The sequence below is a fragment of the Dioscorea cayenensis genome, unplaced genomic scaffold (genome assembly GCF_009730915.1).
Source record: "Dioscorea cayenensis subsp. rotundata cultivar TDr96_F1 unplaced genomic scaffold, TDr96_F1_v2_PseudoChromosome.rev07_lg8_w22 25.fasta BLBR01000454.1, whole genome shotgun sequence".
In the NCBI taxonomy this organism is placed as follows: domain Eukaryota; kingdom Viridiplantae; phylum Streptophyta; class Magnoliopsida; order Dioscoreales; family Dioscoreaceae; genus Dioscorea; species Dioscorea cayenensis.
In genome coordinates, this window is record NW_024086845.1 from 10,573 (window position 1) to 31,277 (window position 20,705).

At 36.7% G+C, this 20,705-nt stretch overlaps 1 protein-coding gene across 1 annotated transcript; it reads right to left on the minus strand.

Moving 5' to 3' along the window:
- Positions 1-9,616: 9,616 nt before the first annotated feature.
- Positions 9,617-11,125, minus strand: LOC120254443. The gene is made up of 2 exons (XM_039262546.1): positions 10,189-11,125; positions 9,617-10,035 (listed from the first exon to the last, which is right to left on the minus strand). The coding sequence occupies exons 1-2, from the start codon at positions 11,123-11,125 to the stop codon at positions 9,617-9,619; spliced, it is 1,356 nt and encodes a 451-aa protein (XP_039118480.1).
- Positions 11,126-20,705: the final 9,580 nt, after the last annotated feature.

A 20,705-nucleotide genomic window follows, 5' to 3' on the forward strand; every position in this document is an offset into this window, starting at 1 on the left:
TTTAGATTATTGCTAGGTAATTAATCCACCGATTACTCCGTATTTTTAGTACTTAATAAATTATTTATTCGGTAAAATAATTATCTAGTTATTTCATTATAATATTTTATTTTGAATATTTGTCATTTTTGTTAATATTGAAATTATTTATCTGAATATGTATTTTCAGATATTTTGAATTAATTGTTTTTATTTAATTTTTTACTTAGTAAATCTACCCTTGTATGATGTTCTAATTAAATGATTACTATTCATTCTAATTAGGTTATTGATTTATAATTTATACTAAGTGTATGATTGCATTCAAATGATTACTTTAACATTTTTAAAATTTGTATGTTTGCAAGCTTGGGTTGGTGATTTTGCTATCATTTATTTATTTATATTATTGTTTACTTTAGTTTTGAAGGAATTGGTATTTTGAATAATTTTTTAATATTTTGGTTGCTTAAATCTTTACATTTCATTTATGGTTATATATTTATCTTCCCTAAGGTGGGATCTTGGATTTTATCAGTATTTCTGGGTATTTGTGAACTTGAGGAATTCTGAACTCGTATCTCTGCAAATATTTTATATCTGGATGTTTTGGTCTCCAAATGAGAGATATGCAGCCCTGTCAGTGGGGGTTAAACTCTGACCTTGACAACAAGAAATTATGAGAAAAATGAGACTACAATTTCACACCTTGTCTATTCTGTGTAATAATTAACTGTCATCTGATATTCAGTCTTAGGATACAGAGGGTAAATAAATGACCTCTATTATTTTGGCTCAGGTCACTAAGAGTAAACAAATGACCTCTGCATCCATTGTGAATTTGAAGACATACAGTGGAATCTGTTACTCTCTACTTTACTCTTTTGATTTTGATTTTCTACAAAGGCATTAAATTTTTGTCCTGCCTTAAAGTTGTTGTATTTCTGAGATCATATTTCTGGGTTTTAAATTTTGGTGAATGACAAATTTGAAAATATCATTTTATTAGAATTTTATACTATCCATTGTGTTTAAACTATGATTTCAAAGACTTGTATTATTATGAAAATCCGGAATACTTTTGAAACACACTTCTGAAATTGCTGGTTTAGTCTAATTGTGCTTTGGAGACTTATGCTCATTTCTAGTAAATGATTATAATTTGATTTGAGGTTTTGAAATATGATATTCTTTTGATTATAATGTTTTTAATAATGATACTACTTGAGAACTATACCTCTGATGAATTATTTATATTGCATTTGTTTAAACTCTGTTTAAACTTTGCATTATTCTCAATATCTGAAGTTGAGATTTGTAAACCATGTTGATTTTTTTTAGCGTATTACTTACTGGCCTAGTAAGTTCATAAAGTTGTTTTAAATCTTTTTCCAGATCAAGAGTGTGCTACACTGGTGTAAACTTGAAAAAACTACCAGTAGATGATGTCTTTCTATGTTGTAAAAGTTGAGTTTTATTTGTCTGTTCTAGTTCCTATACTTTATATTTTGGACTTATTGTATCCATATACTGTATATTCTATAGAGTCTATAACCCTATGACTCAATTGGTTTATCATTTTTGTTTGCTCTAATTAGGTTTTGAGGCCTTGTAGGCCTATGGGGTTCACACCCTGTGGAGATCTGCGGCCGTTTGTTCATGTCTAGTACGGCTGGGCTGGGTTCGGGGCACAACACCCGGTGTGGATGTCAGCGATGCTCCTTATATCTCAATCCATGGTATGACCGAACAACTCATTCCGTCGACATTGAAGGTGGTTGGAACTATTCATGGATAGAAGGTTGTGGTACTAATTGACAGTGGATTAACAAACAACTTTATCCAATCTCGTTTGCCAACTCATCTTAGTCTCACGGTTCAACAGTCTTAGCATCTTCAGGTGAAGTGGGAAATGGTGACTTTCTCAACTATTTTGGTGCTAGCTTGCAGATACCTTAATGCTCGATGAAACTCTCTTTCTTGTTGATTTGATGCTTCTTCCTATATATGATGCCGATGTGGTCCTCCATGTCCAATGGATGGATAGGACGGGGCCAGTCCTCTTTGACTATCAACATTTGTGGATGGATTTTGACTAGAAGAGACAGCGTATCCGATTCCAAGGTGTTCAATAACCTGCTTATCAGTGGAAAACACCGTCAAGTTTGGCCAAGTTGGTTCAACCTGATGAGGGCACATGTTATTTTCATCTCTAAATAATTTCCTAATATATGGATACAACTCAGAAGATCGAGCCCTAGGTACCCCCTCTATTTTGTGCTTTTCTTCAAGTATTATTACAACAATTTGCCATTGTTATCAGTACCCCAACATGCCTTCCCCCACTACGGCCAACTGATCACCGAATATCTCTCCTACCAAACTCTCTGCACGTCAATGTATGTCCATATTGGTATCCTTGCTTTCAGAATTTGGAGATCGAAAAGCTTATCGGGTAAATTTTGCTTGAAGGGATGATCCGGCCTAGCACCAGCCCATTCTCGTCCCCTGTATTGCTCATCCAGAAGAATGATCAGTCATGGTGTTTCTGTGTCAACTACAGTGTCCTCAATGCAGTCATCATCTGTGATTAGTTCCTTATACCCACTGTTGATGAGTTGTTAAATGAACTCGCTAGTGCCACTGTCTTCTCTAAATTGGACCTGTGCATAGGTTATCATCAAGTTCAAATCCATCCATCAGACATGGAAAATATGGCATTCCGCAATCATGACAGTTACTACGAGTTCATTGGCATGCCATTTGGGCTTTCCAATGCACCATCAATATTTTAATCATTAATGAACTCTGTTTTCTGGGGACTTCTGCGATGTTTCGTACTTGTGTTCTATGATGATATCTTGGTGTATAACCACTCCTGGGAGTCATATTTGGACCACCTCCGCACCGTTCTTATTCTCTTGCAGTCTAATTCTCTCTTTGCTAAACTAACTAAATGTGAATTTGGCTGTACAAAAATTAGCTATTTAGGGCATCGACTCTCCGGGGAGGGGATGGCATTGGATCTTGTCAAGGTTGCAATAATCTAGACTTGCCTCTTCCTGATTCATTGAAGAAGCTTCAAGGATTTCTCAAACTCACATATTTGCTTCTAAAGAACTCCTTCCTCTAGAGTTCTGAAGTCTCAATTGCTTTCCAGTACTTAAAAGGATCCTTTTATAGACACCACCATCTTAGCAGTTCCTAATTTCAATAAACCATTTGTGGTGTAGACTAATGCCTCCGAATCTGTCATATATGGGTGTTGTTCTTTTGCAAAATAAACGACCGCTACCTTATTTCAGCAAGCAACTCAGCCCCCACTTGCTGACGTCTTTAGCATATGCACGAGAAATGTTTGCTATTGTCGAGGTGATTAAGAAGTAGAGGTAATACCTCCTTGGTTGGCATTTCGCAGTGGAGACTGACCATCAAAGTCGTTGTGCCTTATTACAGCATACGATTCAAACACCCAAGCAACAGAGGTGGTTAACCAAATTGCTCAGATACGATTTTGACACCGTCCAGAAACCAAGTGTTGCCAACTTTATAGTGGATGCACTTTCCCGGTTATCTGAGTCTTCTTTCAACTCTTTCTCAGCCACCATAAAACCAATTGCAGTGATTTCGGATGCCATTCGCCAAGCATATACGTCAAATTCAAATGTAGCTAATCTATAAGATGCGGTCCAGCAAAATCCTATAGATCATCTGGGATTCACCATTAAAGATGGGTTACTATTTTACAAAGAAGGTGTCCATGTTCCTACAAAGACAACACTCTAATCACTTCTCTTGGGTCGAGTTCCACAATTCTCCCACAGGGGGATAAGCTAGGGCCCAACGAACACTAGCACGGTTAAGCCAGGGTGTTCTTTTGGCAGGGAATTCAAAAGTATATCCTGGAGTTTGTTGTGAAATGCCACACTTGCCAGATAGTTAACCCATTCAACTGCGCACCTCAAGGACTACTTCAACCACTTCCGATTCCTGGCAAGAAATGGGACTCCGTGTCTCTAGAATTCATCACACATTTACCACCATCCACAGGGAAGATTACAATATTAGTAGTTGTGGACCACCTTACCAAGCATGGCACTTTTCGATACTTGATCCTAGCTTCATGGCTCCCCATGTTGCAGAGATATTTATTTGTGATATAGTCCGACTTCCCAATATTCTTTCAAATATCATATCTGATCAGGACCCCATATTCATAAGTAACTTTTGACGGGAGTTATTTAAAATTCAAGGCACTGTTTAGCTATGAGCGGCACTATCATTCTCAAACTGATAGACAAACAGAAGTTTTGAACGGCTATTTGGAAGATTATCTCCGTTGCTTCATTGTCGATCAACCCCATCACTGGTTATGACTATTGTCGTGGGCCGAGTGGCACTATAACACTTCGTGGCACTCAGCTATTCGCATGTCACCTTATTAAGCGGTATTTGGATGGACTTTTCCTTCACTGCTTGATTATATTTCTGGCTCCAAACATGTGGTTGCTGTTGATGACCTCTTAATAGAATGCTCTCAAGTGCTACTCACTCTTCGTAGTAACCTACTACATATGCCGAACAAAATGTCGAACCAAACTAATGCCCGCCATTCTGACACCATCTTCAGCATTGGAGATTGGGTTTTCCTTCGTCTACAATTATACCGCCAATCTTCCGCAAAGATGCTCAGTCGCACCACCAAGTTGTCCCGACATTTCTTTGGTCCATTCCAAATCACGGAGCGAATAGGCGCTATGGCTTATCTTCTATCATTGTTTCATGTTTCTAACCTCAATCTTTGCCTGGGCGATCACACCTCCCGACAAGCACCTCTCCCAGATTCCTTTATTGATCACCATCTAATCCTCTACCCAAGGCACGTCCTCAGCTCTTGGACTATTTTGCATCAAGGGCACCAAATTTGATAGCTTCTTATCCTATGGCCACACCATCCGATTGATAAGGCTACCTAGGAGGATGTCAACATCCTTTCCTTCACTTATTCTAATTTACACCTTCAGTACAAGGTGCAATCCCAAGGGGAGGCCAAATTTGTGAATCAGAAGCTCATTAGCAAGAAACACCCTCACTTTTCAGATTTTATTATGTAATGCATATATAATTCATTAAAGCAGATGTAATGCAATATAGTCCTTGCACTTATTAGATTTTATGTAACACATTATAAATAGGTCATGGAGTCGTACATCACATGCATGTAGTGGACTCTTAGTGGTTGGTAATAATTGCCACATGGCATTATCTATACAACGTTGAAGTTATCTAAGTGGATGAGTAGGCCATGGAAGTTATGGAAGTGGATGATAAATATCTAATAGAATTGACGGAGAGACATAACGAATCCTCTTCAATTTCTCTTTTTCTCAATCTACTCTTCTATTATCTCTTCTAAGTCTTCCTGGTGGAACTTCTGCAAGTGTACGGGGTCATCAAGTAATACCTCTCGTGCAAGCATAAGAGGGTCGTATTCCCTGGGCCCAAGGAGCTACTCTTACTTCCTCTTTACTCGTTATCTGACCTACCAATTCGAGTTCAAAAATTACAACTACTAAAACACTTAAGCAATGCTAAGAACAAAGTTTAAAACCAAGGAAGGAGAGAGGTCCTGGATGTGGATCCCCTTAGGGTTACCTGGATGTGGATCCCCTTAGGGTTACTTAAGGTGAATAAATGCAAGAGTTGCTAAGCAAATGATAGTTCAGGCCAAGAGATTCCAAAAATAGATTATCCCGATAGTCACAGTGATAACCCCTAATCATGTACGAGTTTAGGCCAACTCCTCCTACGATTGCATTACACAAAGGGAAATCACAAATTGGGGCGGATACTCAATCTAGGTCTAGCCCTAATGGTTGGAGGGGTACGAAATACCCGATGGTCACGGCGTATTCATACATGCATCCCCGATAAGCTAGGTGTGTCTAGTACAAGGGCGATGGCCACATAACCTAGTACAACCTAATAGTTGAAAAACAGAGTTCTCATGTAGGTCAACACATCAAAATTCACCAAGCTTCAACCATGATCAAACCAATTGCATGAAAACAACTCAAAACTTCCAAATAAGCAAGTTCACCCCAAGGTTCACCGACATCCAGTGACCTTGGGGCCTAGCTGTCCATACAAGCAAAAACACAAGATTAGTTCATGGAAACAAATCTAAAAAGCTTAAGTAAACTCCCTCAAATAATGGAAACAAGTGGAGAAGGAAGGGTGATGCGGAGGGCTTCCACGAACGCCACAATGGGAGTGGCTTCCCTCGTCTTCTCCAAGCTTCCCCAAGATGAAATCGATGAAGATCTTGCCCAATAAACTCTCTCCTCTTACTTATAACTCTCTAGATCGTGTGATTTGGCCACGAATTAGCCGGTGAAGTCGCCTCCTCCTAGGGCTCCAAAGTCTATCCCAAGATGTCTCTCAAAAACCCTAGAAAAATCTCTTTAAGTTGAGTCCGCCCGAGCTTCATGGGTGCCATGTGGGCGCATGGATACCCGTGAGGCTCACTGTTGTTTCAGCCATAAAAGTTGCCTGGACGAAAAGTGTAAAGTCTACATGTGTAAAATACGTACATTTAAGCGTTTATCACTTTCCTTCTCCGATCAATCTACCTTTCTTCTCTTTCTTAACTCCTGAGTACAAGAATTCCTGAAGGCATCCTGCGCGCATAATTATACATATCTTTTCATTTCCAAACCTATGGGTCACTTATGTAACTAGATAGCCAGTAGTGAAAACAACTTTTAGATAGAATGATGCAGCGATTATGAATCAACAATAATAAGCCTAATTTGAAGAAACTCACCAAGTGAACTCCATGTAGTGTACATGATCCTAAAAATCATTATTTGATGGAGTGGATTCATCAAATCCATCGTAATTGAGGCTCTCATCCAGTCCTCACCACCATATTGTGGCTATTATTTTTGTTATATATATATATATATATATATATATATATATATATGATAATATATTAATAATATATAAATAATTTAAATATTTAAAATAATAAATAAAAATGAAAATAAGTGTAATAATAATTATTATTATTAAAGTAATAATTAAAATAAATTTCTCGTGTGTCGTGTGATGGTGAGCGTTTGAATTCTCGTTGGAAGAATTAACTCACAAGTGATGTCTCAGCCCACACTCACATGCCATACAGATGTTTATCGCCTTTTTCAAAAAACAAATAATATAGTGCAATAGGTATATACTTCAAACACATTCAACAACATATATGATGGTTCCGGTGGGGGTGTGATGTGTTAAGTTCACTCAAAAACTCACTCAAAGCTTAAACACTCACACACAATCAAAGCAAGATAAAAGAGACAAGAAAATTGGTAACCCAGTTCGGCACAACCTTGCCTACATCTTGGGGGCCAGGCCCGGAGAAACAATCCACTAAAAGAGGTATAGGAACAAGGAGTACAACACTCACTCACTCTCTCAATACAAAGAATATCCTATCAAGATTGCCCGACGGCCACACACTCAACTCTCACCGAAGAGTCTCTCACTTGTTGGCTCCATCCTAAATCTTGAGCGAGGATGTCTTATATAGACGCACCGATGTCTACAAAGTTACCTCTTTAGAATTCTCCAGCGCTTCCTAACTTGGACACCTTCCAAAGTTAGATATTGCAACACCCAGTTGCAACATGGCCCACCTTACTAAACAAGACTGAGTTCTAGCCAGATGCACCCGAATCTGCGACCTTCAACCTCCCGGTTTCTTCAGTCCGCCTCGTAGCAGTTGACTCGACCTGAGCTCCTCTTGCTTGCAGCTGCTTCCTTCCTCACATTACTTCAGAAGGTCTCCCTCTCCCGAGGGACGTGCCCACCAAGGCACACGTGACCATCCTACCGAAGATATCCACCGAAGATCTCCCGATCTTCCTTTCCAAACTTGGCCTAAGTTTGGTCTTCCAAATGATCTTCGTTTGACTCATGGAAATATTGTTACTAAACTTGATCTTGTCTTCATCCAAGTTTAGCCTTTAATATCTTTAAGCATGATCTTTAATCATCCATGCTTGGATCTTCAAATCTCTAATCATATCTTATGCAATCTTCAATCAATCTCCTCATATGACTAGTCTCCATGAATAGTTCCGCCCATAGATAGCTCTTGAATCTTCCTTCAATATAGTAATGCTAAATATGGTCTTGATGATCTTCTTGGTATGTCTTTACCTTATTTCGTTTGTGTCTTCAAATAGCTTCACACCAAACTAAATCTTTGTGTCTTCAAATAGCTTCAAATAATCTTCATGATCTTGAACTCTTGCCAATAATAGAATATTCCTCTTTCTTCAAATAGATCTTTCTAAAAAGGAGCTCTATCAAAGATATGAATTATCATCCCGGATCTTACCAAGGATATATAATCATACCTAAAATAAAACTTGTCTTTCTAGAAAAGATCCTATAGACTTGATGCACTTTCCAAAAATAGTTTATCATCACATGATTGTATTGAGAGAAATATCTATTAAATCTAGATCTTAATCAAATCTCCACCTTGATCTCCATTAAATCTCTACCTTGATCTTCATGATAACATCCTTTGCCACATCATCATCCTAGTCATCTTTTCCTTTGATAAGTCACCACATGCCACGTCATCATCCTCTTGCCATGACACCACTTGGCTTGTCATATAATGCCAATCCACGTCATCAGACTTAACAATCTCCCCCTTTGGCATTATTTGACACAACCTCCTCGATTCTGCTCCTGTCAGACTGATTCTAGTTACAACACCATGTTACAACACCATGTTACAACATGTACTGACAAACGGACATGACTTTAGGACTATTACAGGACTGATTGAATGACATATTACAAACAACTAGTTGATGAAAACATGACATAACAGAAGAACAATCAACTAGATATTACAAACAGAAGTCAGTCCAGTTCATCAAACATAAGGACAGTTAAATTGTTCACATATGAAATGTTCACACAAAAAAAATGAATATCAGCATCATCAGTCCTATCTCCCCCTTTGTGTCAGAATCATGGCAAAGTGTTCTTGATAGCTCCCCCTAAGTTGCTGCAGTGTTGATGGAAGCTCCCACTTGCTTCTGTCTAATAGCTTGAAGTTGGCTTCTTATGCGTTGCCTTTGTTGAGTAATTATGATCAATTCGCGAGCGAGCTTTATGCCTTCTCTCCAAATCTTCAAGCTGTTGTTTTAGTAGCTTCTCACAATCATCAGACATTGGAGTGCTTGCACCTTCACTTTCTCCGACCCATCGAAGAATGTCTCCCCAATAGGTAGATCAATTACCTTTCCAACACCAAACAATTTTTGGAGAAATTTTAGTTTCTTGATTCCGATCACCAACTCGTAGGTTCCCCATTGAACACCACTCAGTATCATAAACTGTGTAATCAAGACCGGATATGCCAGATGATTGAATGTAGAGGTGACATTGACCATGTCATGATTACGTCAAAGATAAACCGCCCCAGGTTGAGCATTTCCTCGTAACAATGGCATAGAGTAGCATAGCCATTTCGCTTCAAGTATGCTTGAGGTATGGGCGTGAGGAAACCGGTTGAAAGCACCCAACTTGAACAATACATTGTACTTTACTGTCAACTTTGAGGTAGAGAGCCTTGCTTCTGATCCCAAGTGCTGCATTTACCACCAGTTAGTGCGTCCATTATTTCATCAGAATATTCAAAATCATCATTGTACACATATGCTCCATTTTCAACTTCTGTAGGACACTCCAAGAAATCATTAATATCCTCTGGTGAGAACTTTACAGTCTTTCCTCTCAAAAAGATTTTATGGTAGCCTGATGCCCTGGGAAACTTGATTTCTGGAGATAGATTACTGTAGAACTCCTGAACAAGAGTAGGGTTGTAGTGCTTCCCATAAGTGACAGATTTCATAAGCCCCTTATCATTCAAAAAATCTGTCAACCTATATTGATCAAATGCTGCCTCATCAATGATCCTTTCTGCAATTACACCTCTTTTGCTTATAATCTTGCATTTCTCCTTACAGTCTTCATTTAAGAATTTATTAGCATCTGGAACTTTTGGTGTTTTCTTGCTTGCCGAAATAGTGGAGGCTTTCTTTACTGAGGGCTTGGGTTGAGTTGCCTTCTTTTGTGTTGCCACATTCTTGTTTGGCCTTTTTGCTTCAGCCTTCTTCTAACTTCTAAGAATAGGTCCCTCCTTTCTCTTCAACCCACTTCCTTCAGTCTTCTTCTTCTTCCTGAGTTCCTCAATCTTGTTCTTCAGGGGAACATCCTCTGAACTGTGTGAGCTATCTGATGTTGCAATAGGTGATGGAACATAGTCATCATCTTCAACACTTGGTTTCTTTCCAGAGTTTTTCAAGTCTATCAGTATCTTCTGCACTGTCTCCTCGGGGTCTTCATCAAACTCTGATCTGTGACTGCTAGAGGATTCACTTGATTTTTCTTCAGATTCTTCAGCTATTGCTTCCTTTCCTTTGATTTTACAAGACATGTTATCAGTTTTAGATTCTTGGACTTCTTCTGTTTCTACCTCAGGTTGTGTTGTAGCATCACAGGCAGTATCTTCAGTAATAGGTTCCTTCTCCTGAACCTCTTTTGCTACAACCTCTATTGTCACAACACCAGTGGTTTCTTCAACATTGTACTGCTCTGCAAACTTTACAGCCTTCTCAACTTCAGAATAATCTCTGAACAAATCCCTCTTCCAGTCATAGTCTTTCTTGCCCTTTGTACTTGAAACTTCTTTTTGAGAACCCGAATTGTTTTTTCTCTTGAATATGCATGGAAAGGCGTCATTCATCCATCCATAAGGATCGGGTGTAGAGGTCTTACCTGCTGTAGAAGAATTTCTAGGCCATTTCTCTTTTCTAAACAATTCTGGAAACCTCTGAGTAGGCCATGCTAGGGGATCCTTTCTCTCTATTTTTGATATCTCTGGATAGGCAATGCTCAATGGTGCAGGTGGGACATACGGAATCAATGCCTTGGATAGGTCCTCCTTGGCTTCTATTGATGGGTTGCTATCATCCCCGGAAGTCTTTATGCCTTGAGAAGAATCTCCACTCCCTTTCTTTTTGCCAGGATACCTGCGAGCCACCCTCTTATACTTCATCTTGATTTCCTCCTTTCTTCCTTCTCTGAAACCCTAGACACCGTTGGGATTTGAGGTTAGGGTTTTGAAAAGGCTCCTTTTAAATGTTGGGAGTTGAAACCAAATAACTTCTTTTAATAACTCCCAAAAAAAAACTTCTCATCAAAATTTTCCCAAAAAAAATATTGAGGGTTTCCTTCATTTTTTTATATATGAAACCCTCTTTTATATTTTTTTTATTTTTTATTTTTTATTTTTAGTTTTATTTTTTATTTTTTGGAACAACAAAAAAAATCATGGTGGATCAATATATCTCTTCCCACATACTGTCATTCCCTCATTTGATTTCTGGCAGACATAGTTAACAGTATGGTTAGATTGATTCATTGAGCATCCCTTCTCCTTGTAGTCTCTCCTGATCCATATCTTCTTGATAACTATCATCTTTCCTCTGAATTTCTTCTTAATGGTTTCATGCTCATATGCAATGATTCTTCCTTCCTTCAAGTCTTCTTTTAACTTGATACACTTGGACCGGATATGCCCACTTTCTCCACAATGTAAACATGTGAGAACTTCTCTTTCATCCTTCTCCATGTGTTGATGAGGCTTCACAAATACTTTTTCTAGTTTGTCTTTCTTCACTCCTAAGGATTCACCAATGTAACCAAGTCCTTTCTTTGACTTCAGAGGTCTTTGAGTAGATAGGATTTCATCCAGCTTCATATTTCCTTTGTTCATGGAGTTGATAGCCCCTTCAGCATGAGATAACTTCTTCTCACATTCAGTCAGCTTCTTCTGTAGGTTTTCCTTTTCTTCCTCGAGACGTTTGTTCTACAAGATCATTTTGTCAAATTTCTTCAACATGTGCTCATATGCTTTCATCAGGTCACTTTCACTTATGCTCTTGTTACTGTCATCACTATCTTCTGATGTTGCTTCAGGATAAGCTGCACTGTTGCTTTTTAAGGAGAGTATAGCTGGAAAGCCAATATAATGATTTGTCAGGCCTTTTGGTTCTTCTTCAATTCTTCTTCACTTCCTTCGGACTCATCACTCCATGTAGCTTTCAGTGCCTTCTTCTTTTTCTTCAAAGTATTGGCACATTCACTCCTAATATGTCCGATGCCTCCACATTCTCGGCACTTGATATTCTTCTTCTCTTGTTACTCTCCTCTTCATCATTCTTCTCCTCTTCATTGTAGTTTTCTCTTTGTACTCTTCTATTCCCAGTCTGGTATTGCCTGAACATCTTATGAAGTTTCTTTGATAACGATGCAATTTCATCGCATCGCGGTCTTCACGGTGTTGCTGACTCCCCATGTTGTAACATCTTACGCATCTCAAGACTTCGACTTTCAATACCGGTAGTTCTTCTTTTTCTATCCATCTTCAGATTCATCTCATATGCTTGAAGTGATCCTATCGGCTCATCTAAAAGCATTAGTCAGAGATGTCTCGAGCCCTCTTCTATTGCTGCTATTTTTGCTTCAAATCTCTTGGGTAGTGACCTTAGAGTCTTTTGAATTAACTCTTCGTCAGAATATCTCTTGCCAAGTTGAAATACCTGATTTGCTATGTCCATCAGCTTGGCATTGAAGACATCAATATTTTCATCCTCCTCCATCTTCGAGACTCTCGAACACTCTTGTTAACATCACGGGTTTAGAGACTCTCACTGGGTTTGTACCTTTATGTATCCTTTGGAAGATGTCCCATGCTTCTTTTCTGTGATTCACGGGTAGCCACATGCTTGAATTGATTTTTCGTCTACTCCTCCGAAAATAGCATTGAGAAAGCTTTCAGTTTGCGTTAGCCCTTTGCATATCTTCCATGCTCCAGCTTGCTTTTTCTTCTTCTTGATCTCACACTTCTCATCATCAAGCTCGTCGGAGGAGATCATTCTTCTTCAACGTGTCCATGCACTTTCATCGAGGGATTTGATGAGCGCTCATCTTTGCTTTCCAATATGGGTAGTTGGAACCGTTGAGTAAAGGTGGTCGAGTCACCGATCCTCCTTCTCTTGCCGCCATCTTCGGAACTTCTTGCTTGGATCTCGCCGGCCTTGACACTAAAAGCACCTGCGGCGACCAACTCTCGATACCACTTGATGGTTTTCGGTGGGGTGTGATATGTTAAGTTCACTCGAAAAACTCACTCAAAGCTTAAACACTCACACACAGTCAAAGCAAGATAAAAGAGACAAAGCAAATTGACTCGATTCGACGCGACCTTGCCTACATCTGGGGTGCGAGGACTGGAGAAACAATCCACTAAAAGAGGTATAGGAACAATGAGTACAACACTCACTCACTTTCTCAATACAAAGAATATCCTCTTAAGATTGCCTCGAAGCGCACACACTCAACTCTCACGAAGAGTCTCTCACTTGTTGGCTCCATCCTAAATCTTGACGAGGATGTCTTATATGAGGCACCGAAGCGTCTACAAAGTTACTCTTTTAGAATTCTCCGCGGCTTCCTAACTTGGACACCTTCTAAAGTTAGATGTTGCAACACCCAGTTGCAACATGGCCCACCTTACTAAACAAGACTGAGTTCTAGCCAGATGCACCCGAATCTGCGACCTTGACCTCCGGTTTCTTGGTCAGCCTCGTAGCGATTGACTCGACCCGAGGCTCCCTCACCTTGCGGTGCTTCCTTCCTCACATTACTTGAAGGTCTCCCTCTCCCGAGGGACGTGCCCACCAAGACACTTTGCGACCATCCCTACCGAAGATAGCCGCAAGATCTCCCGATCTTCCTTTCCAAAGCTTGGCCCAAGTTTGGTCTTCAAATGATCTTCGTTTGACTCATGGAAATATTGTTACTAAACTTGATCTTGTCTTCATCCAAGTTTAGCCTTCAATATCTTTAAGCATGATCTTTAATCATCCATGCTTGGATCTTCAAATCTCTAATCATATCTTATGCAATCTTCAATCAATCTCCTCATATGACTAGTCTCCATGAATAGTTCCACCCATAGATAGCTCTTGAATCTTCCTTCAATATAGTAATGCTAAATATGGTCTTGATGATCTTCTTGGTATGTCTTTACCTTATTTAGTTTGTGTCTTCAAATAGCTTCACACCAAACTAAATCTTTGTGTCTTCAAATAGCTTCAAATAATCTTCATGATCTTGAACTCTTGCCAATAATAAAATATTCCTCTCTCTTCAAATAGATCTTTCTAAAAAGGAGCTCTATCAAAGATATGAATTATCATTCCGGATCTTACTAAGGATAGATAATCATACCTAAAATAAAACTTGCCTTTCTAGAAAAAATCCTATAGTTTTGATGCACTTTCCAAAAATAGTTTATCATCACATGATTGTATTGAGAGAAATATCTATTAAATCTAGATCTTAATCAAATCTCCACCTTGATCTCCATTAAATCTTTACCTTGATCTTCATAATAACATCCTTTGCCACATCATCGTCCTAGTCATCTTTTCCTTTGATGAGTCACCACATGCCACGTCATCATCATCTTGCCATGACACCACTTGGCTTGTCATATAATGCCAATCCACGTTATCAGACTTAACAATATATATTTTTCAAATCTAAATTTGCAAATCCTACAAATCAAATACAAAGTTGTATAATTCTAGTATTCCAATAAAAATTTGGCCCTCTCTTATTTTTAAATATAATGATTTGCAACGATATTGTATAATTAAAAATTCCCCTCTTTATAACTACATTGATCCAAATATTGATATAATGTAACCCAAGTTAAAAGATATAAACTTATCCACGTGAAGATAAGTTAAAAAGTTTTAGAACAAGGATATTCCTAAATAAGATTTTTTTTAAAACTATGTACCCCTCAAAATTAGGTTAATTATAAATATATCCCTTAATAAAACCAAATAAAATTTGTATATTTGAATTTTTTTTTTCTTTTACATATAATTTTTTTCCAACATATATCACTAAATATATTCTTAAACGTCAAATGACCAAAAACCTTTGCATCTATATATACCGTAAAAATTACTAAGGTTTTTTAAGTTAATATATATATATTCCTAAGGTTCATTAAGTTATTATATACATATATACCCTGAAAAATTTAACCATTTTTATTCTTGATCTAAATTCTAAAACTTTTTACGGGTTATTAAGTTAATATTTTACATTAATACCCTTAAGTAATTTAATATTGTTTTATTCATCACATCTGAATTAAAATTAAGATTACTAAGAGGAGCTTTTGGAATTTTAGTAAAATTTTGTTTATTATTATAAAAAATCAATATTTATATAATTATAATATAATTTAATGGTGTATGTGGGGCATAGGGGTATAAATGAATAAAGTTTGAATATCAAGGGATATCAGTTTTACGGGAAGGCTACACACAATTAGTTGAGTTTTCAAGGGCATACCTACAAAAAAGCCAAAGAGGTTATAAGTTTTTCAGAGTGACACATGTAAAAACCCTTGGTATTATGCCGGTGTCTAAATAGTTAAAGAATGTATGGCTGATGAATGAAAGTTCAGAATTCAAGAATTCTTTTAAAATAGTCGGGTACATTGAAAAAAATTATATCTGCCAATTTTTTTTAATTAACATTAATCAAAACTAAATATTTTAAATTTAATCTAAACGGCAGAGTCTTGCGTTGCTTAAACAAAATTTAGAGAATGTGAGTAAAAAACCAAAATAAATAGGCAAGTAAATATGTTAAAATTGAACATTTTATTTTTAAAATATTAAATATTTATTTAAATACTTTTAAAATTTTAATTTTAACATTTATTTATTTAAATAATTGAATCTCATAAATATGCAAGACACCAAACCACAAAGATTTGCATTTGGTTTTGCCAACATGTAACAGCAATATTATGCCTCTATAGTGGTTGGTATGAGACACAGCATATGCCCTAAATGCTACAAAATATGGCAGCCCTAAATGCAGCCATTTTTGGTTGAGTGAGTAGGCAGAATCATGCATGTTAATTGTTTTCATAGCAGCCTTTAAAATTATTCATCTTGATCATTGAGAAAGAAAGGCATACAAAAAAACCGCACAACAAACGAAGGCCATTGAAGAATGCAATATGATCTTGGATGAAAAGGCTGAAATATATAAGAGTAACTACCAACCCTTTATAAATTAATTTGAAAAATATAGATTTAAATATATATGTTTGGATTTCTCATTCTAGTTAGCTTAAACTTTTGAATTAAATTTGACCTAAATAATATATTTGGTTTGCATCTAACATAATATCAAATATTGGTTTGTTTAGTTTATTTAAAATGTGACTAGTTAAAATAAAATTGCACATATCAATGGAGCGTATTAAAATATCTAATAGTCTCACATAAGTTAATTTGAAAAATATAGATTTGAATATATAAGTTTAGGTTTTACATTTTATCAACTAAACTTTTAGGTTATATTCAACCCATATAATATGATACCGGGGATTGGTTTTGTTTACAACATTGCTAGCTACAATAGACTAACGTGTATCAAGGTGGAGGGCATATTAAGTAATTAATAGTATCATATTAGATAATTTAGAAAATATGAATTTGAATATACAAATCTAAATTTCCCATTCTACCAGCTTAAGTCTTTGAACTGAATCAGATTGAGATAATATATTTGGTTTGCTTCTAACAATTAGAAGATTTAAATATTTACAATAAGACAAAAGTATTTTAAGATGATATTTGATAATAACTCATTTCATAATGGTTGATAATAATTAACACACCAAATTGAAATCTTTTATAATCATGTTCTATTAATTCTAATCATTTGATTAATCATTTGATTGGAGAAAGTATGTTAAGTATTAGACGTCATGTTCCAAATTACAAAAATGACCTATGCCACATCACCTTTGCCAACCCCATCAAGAGCACTCATTTTTAATTGTTATTACTAGAATCCTAATCAATCTAAATCAAGAGGGTTTATATGACATAATTCACTATAAATTAAATTAAGAAAGATCCCAAATCATTTTCAACCAAAGTCCTACTCAACTTGCCTAAACATAAGGGTTTCATTGGTTATAAATGTAGATAGCAATTCAAGCATCATTCAACAATTTAAAGTTGAAAAGGGGAAGGAAACTAATGGAAAGGAAATGATGGTCATTATATTACTATACTTGAGAAAATGAGACAGGATTCGCATAGCTAATTGTGTTTGAGATGAAAGATATTAGTTTAATTTTCCAACTAATTGGTATTGCGTCATTGGCTCCATCATGTATGGTGTGAATCCTACTCAGTTTGCCCAAACAGAAGGGTTTCATTAATTATAAATGTAGATAGCAAATCATCATTCAACAATTTACAGTTGAAAGAGGGGAAAGCAACTAATGGAAAGAGAATTATGGTCATTATATTACTATACTTGAGAAAATGAGAAAGGATTCACACAGCTAATTGTGTTTGAGGTGAAAGATATTAGTTAAATTTTCCAAATAATTGGAATAGCGGCACTAGCCCCATCATGTATGGTGTTACATGCAAGAAACTCAATGCCCAAGATCGAAACATGCTGACCGCAGTGGTGCCACAGGGACCCCTATGCACTGTCGAGACTTAAGCTTTTGTCACACAGAGTGAGAGCGTGTGACATCTGATCAATAAGCATGCATGCCCCTTAATTAGGGTAGCTTAATACCTGTGTAGTTTGTCCACTTGTTAAAAAATTTTTTCTAAAATTTCAAAATTGTCAAACAAAACTAAATATGTCCTAGAAATTTCAATTTAATTTGATGGGAAAATGTGCTTAAAACTAAGGAAGTTGTCTAGCTTGGACACTACACATCTTGATAAATTTAACTTATCTTGGAAAAATAATGTTGTTGTTCTTATCATAGAGAAAGTTCTATTTGTACCTGTAAAAGTTTACAAATTTGAAAATTTTTCAATGGAAACACTTAAACTTAATTAATACCAATGAAAATACATTTTCTTAAAGATAAATTTTATTTTTTAAAATTAATGACAGTAATTTACTAACATTAATTTTTTTAATCTATAGTCCCACTTTGGTCACATGGGCTCATGTGACCCAGATGTTATCACCCCACTTTTCCTTTATCGAACTTGTCGGTTCCTTTGTGCTTCGCCTTACCACTTTGCCGCTAGGGTTTTCTTGGATTGCCAAATCGCTCACTCTTGTAGGCATCTTTCCGTAGTGTTTTGATGTCTTTTTGACAGGGTGCTGACACCTGCGGCTTTGAAGTCACTCCCTTCTTCCTTATAGCCTGGAAACATCTGGTTGTATATAACCTCTCTATTTTCCGTGATTTGATCCTTGTTGGTTTTTTAGCTTCTTTCTCATTGTGATTTTTGTTATGCCTGTCATTGACATGGTTTTTTGTTTTCCCCCACTTTTATCCACTTGTATAAGAAGATTGCTTCTTGATATGTGGCCCCTTCCTTTTTGATTTCCAGTTTGACTTAAAATCTGTTATTAGATTTGTGATTTTATAGTTCATCCATTCTAGTGTTTCCCCCTTTCGAAATTCGGTTCCAAGTGAAGTTTTCTTCATGGTTTCTGACTTTCCCATACTTATAGTTAGGCAACATTTGGTTGTATATAACTGATGGGTGGAATTCATATAGATATTTTTATATGCTTTTCATGTATTTATCTTATCTTTAAGCGTTTATTGTTGTGATTTGATGCTACTATGGGTATTATTGTGTAATCGTGTAGGAAAACAGGTTTTTGTGCAAAAGAATAGGATTCGGTATAAATACAATGAAAAGAAGTCAAAACACAATGTTACATGTGAAGCATGATCTGAGCACGGGCGTGCTTCCTCCTCGTGAAAATCTTTGGCACTGGCATTTTTGATTCAATTACCCAGGCTTTCCCGAGGAGTTCACGGGGTAAAAGCACAGTCTAAGTACAACCGTGCTCATCTTGAAAAGCACTTTTTAAAACCAAATAAAGGTCATTTGAGGGGATCCTTTCTTCTTCCAAGGGAGAAGGGGCTGCTAAGGTTTTCCCCATCACATTTCTGGGGCTGGAGTGAATCTATGGTGTAAGAGTGCGATTGGAGCGGAGCTTAGTCGGTGGGACTTCATCGGAGCACTGTCAAAGTTGTTTGCAAGGGAAAGAGGGAAGTCTTTCATGGCTTCTATTTCTTTTGTTTTCCTTAGTCTTGTATTGATTTGTAAAACTATGAGGGGCTAGCCATTCTCCGGTGCCCCGGATCTATGAACTTGGATGTTTATGTGTTATGTTGGTTACTTGTTTTTAATGTCTATGGAGTTATATTGCATTCTTGTGTTTATTCATGTGTTTGCATAACTTGGCATGCTTGATTTGCATAGATGCTTATATAAATCTTAACCTGTGTGGATTACCGTAGTTGTGATTACCTAACATAGTTGCAAAACTTGGCGTGTATAAAGCCCATAGTTACACTTGCAGAACTTGGCGTATTTGATAGCCGTAGATGCAACATTACTTTTGAGCACCTGAAAGGATCTTAGGATGTACCTGGTAGATATTAGAAGCAAATCCATACATATTTCTCCAAGAGATTAGTCTGGGGCATTGCTCCATCTCCGTATTTATCACCTAGTTCATTTCCAGTCCTTGCCTGTCATCCTTCCCCCTTTAGGTTATTTAGTTATCATCTTTACCCTGAACTAGTGTTCTGGCTAGAGATTAGAAGATCATTTAATACTAGAAGTCCAGTCCCTGTGGTTCAACAATCCTATCTCTCACGGGGTACCACTTTATTACTTGTAATGATCCATGCAATTGCGGAGAGTTCATCAATAACCTCTCTATTTTTCGTGATTTGATCCTTGTTGGTTTTTTAGCTTTTTTCTCATCTTGATTTTTGTTATGCCTGTCGTTGACATGGTTTTTTGTTTTTTGCCCACTTTTATCCACTTGTATATGAAGATTGTTTCTTGATATTTGGCCCCCTCCATTTCTAATTTCCAAATTGATTAAAAATCTATTGTTATATTTGTGATTTTATAGTTCATCCTTACTATTTTTTCCCCTTCTGAAATTTGGTTCAAAGTAAGGTTTTCTTCATGGTTTCTGACTCCCCCCTACTTAGGACTTCACATTTGTTATCAGATCTGTAATTATGCATGTGCTTTTCTAGATTTCAAATCTCTCTTTTTATATTTATGTTTTTAATTTGATCTCTCTAACTTTGATCTTTCCAAAACATGCAGGAGCTTGCTGGTTTTTAGGTTGTCTGGTTTCCCAGCTCTGATCCATTGTCATAACCATGATTTCCCATGTAAGATGTTTTAGGTTATCTATTTTATTTTTATTTTTTAGATTTTTGTTGGTCTGTTGCTATTATATTTTTTATTTCTACTCTTTCATTTTTCACTCTTTCTTGTAGACATTCATCGGTTCTTCTAATGTTGTGTTTCTACATGTTCCTCTCATTGCATAGTTTCTTGCTTCTCATATGGTGATTTTCCTAATCTAATTTTAGTTTTCTGAAAATTCTCTTTGAATTTGTCTATTATGTGGTATCTTCATTCTATTTTTCCTCCTATATGTAATATGACCTTATGTGTTTAGTTTTATAGGCATTTTCACTCGGCATGACTCAATCT

What these genes read in the sequence shown, in the direction of transcription:
- LOC120254443 (XM_039262546.1), bottom strand. Translation starts at nt 11,125, where the DNA reads ATGAAGTATAAGAGGGTGGCTCGCAGGTATCCTGGCAAAAAGAAAGGG. An exon ending in GGAGGGACCTATTCTTAGAA is followed by an intron (nt 10,036 to 10,188) that starts GTTAGAAGAAGG and finishes TCTTAAATGAAG; the next exon opens with ACTGTAAGGAGAAATGCAAG.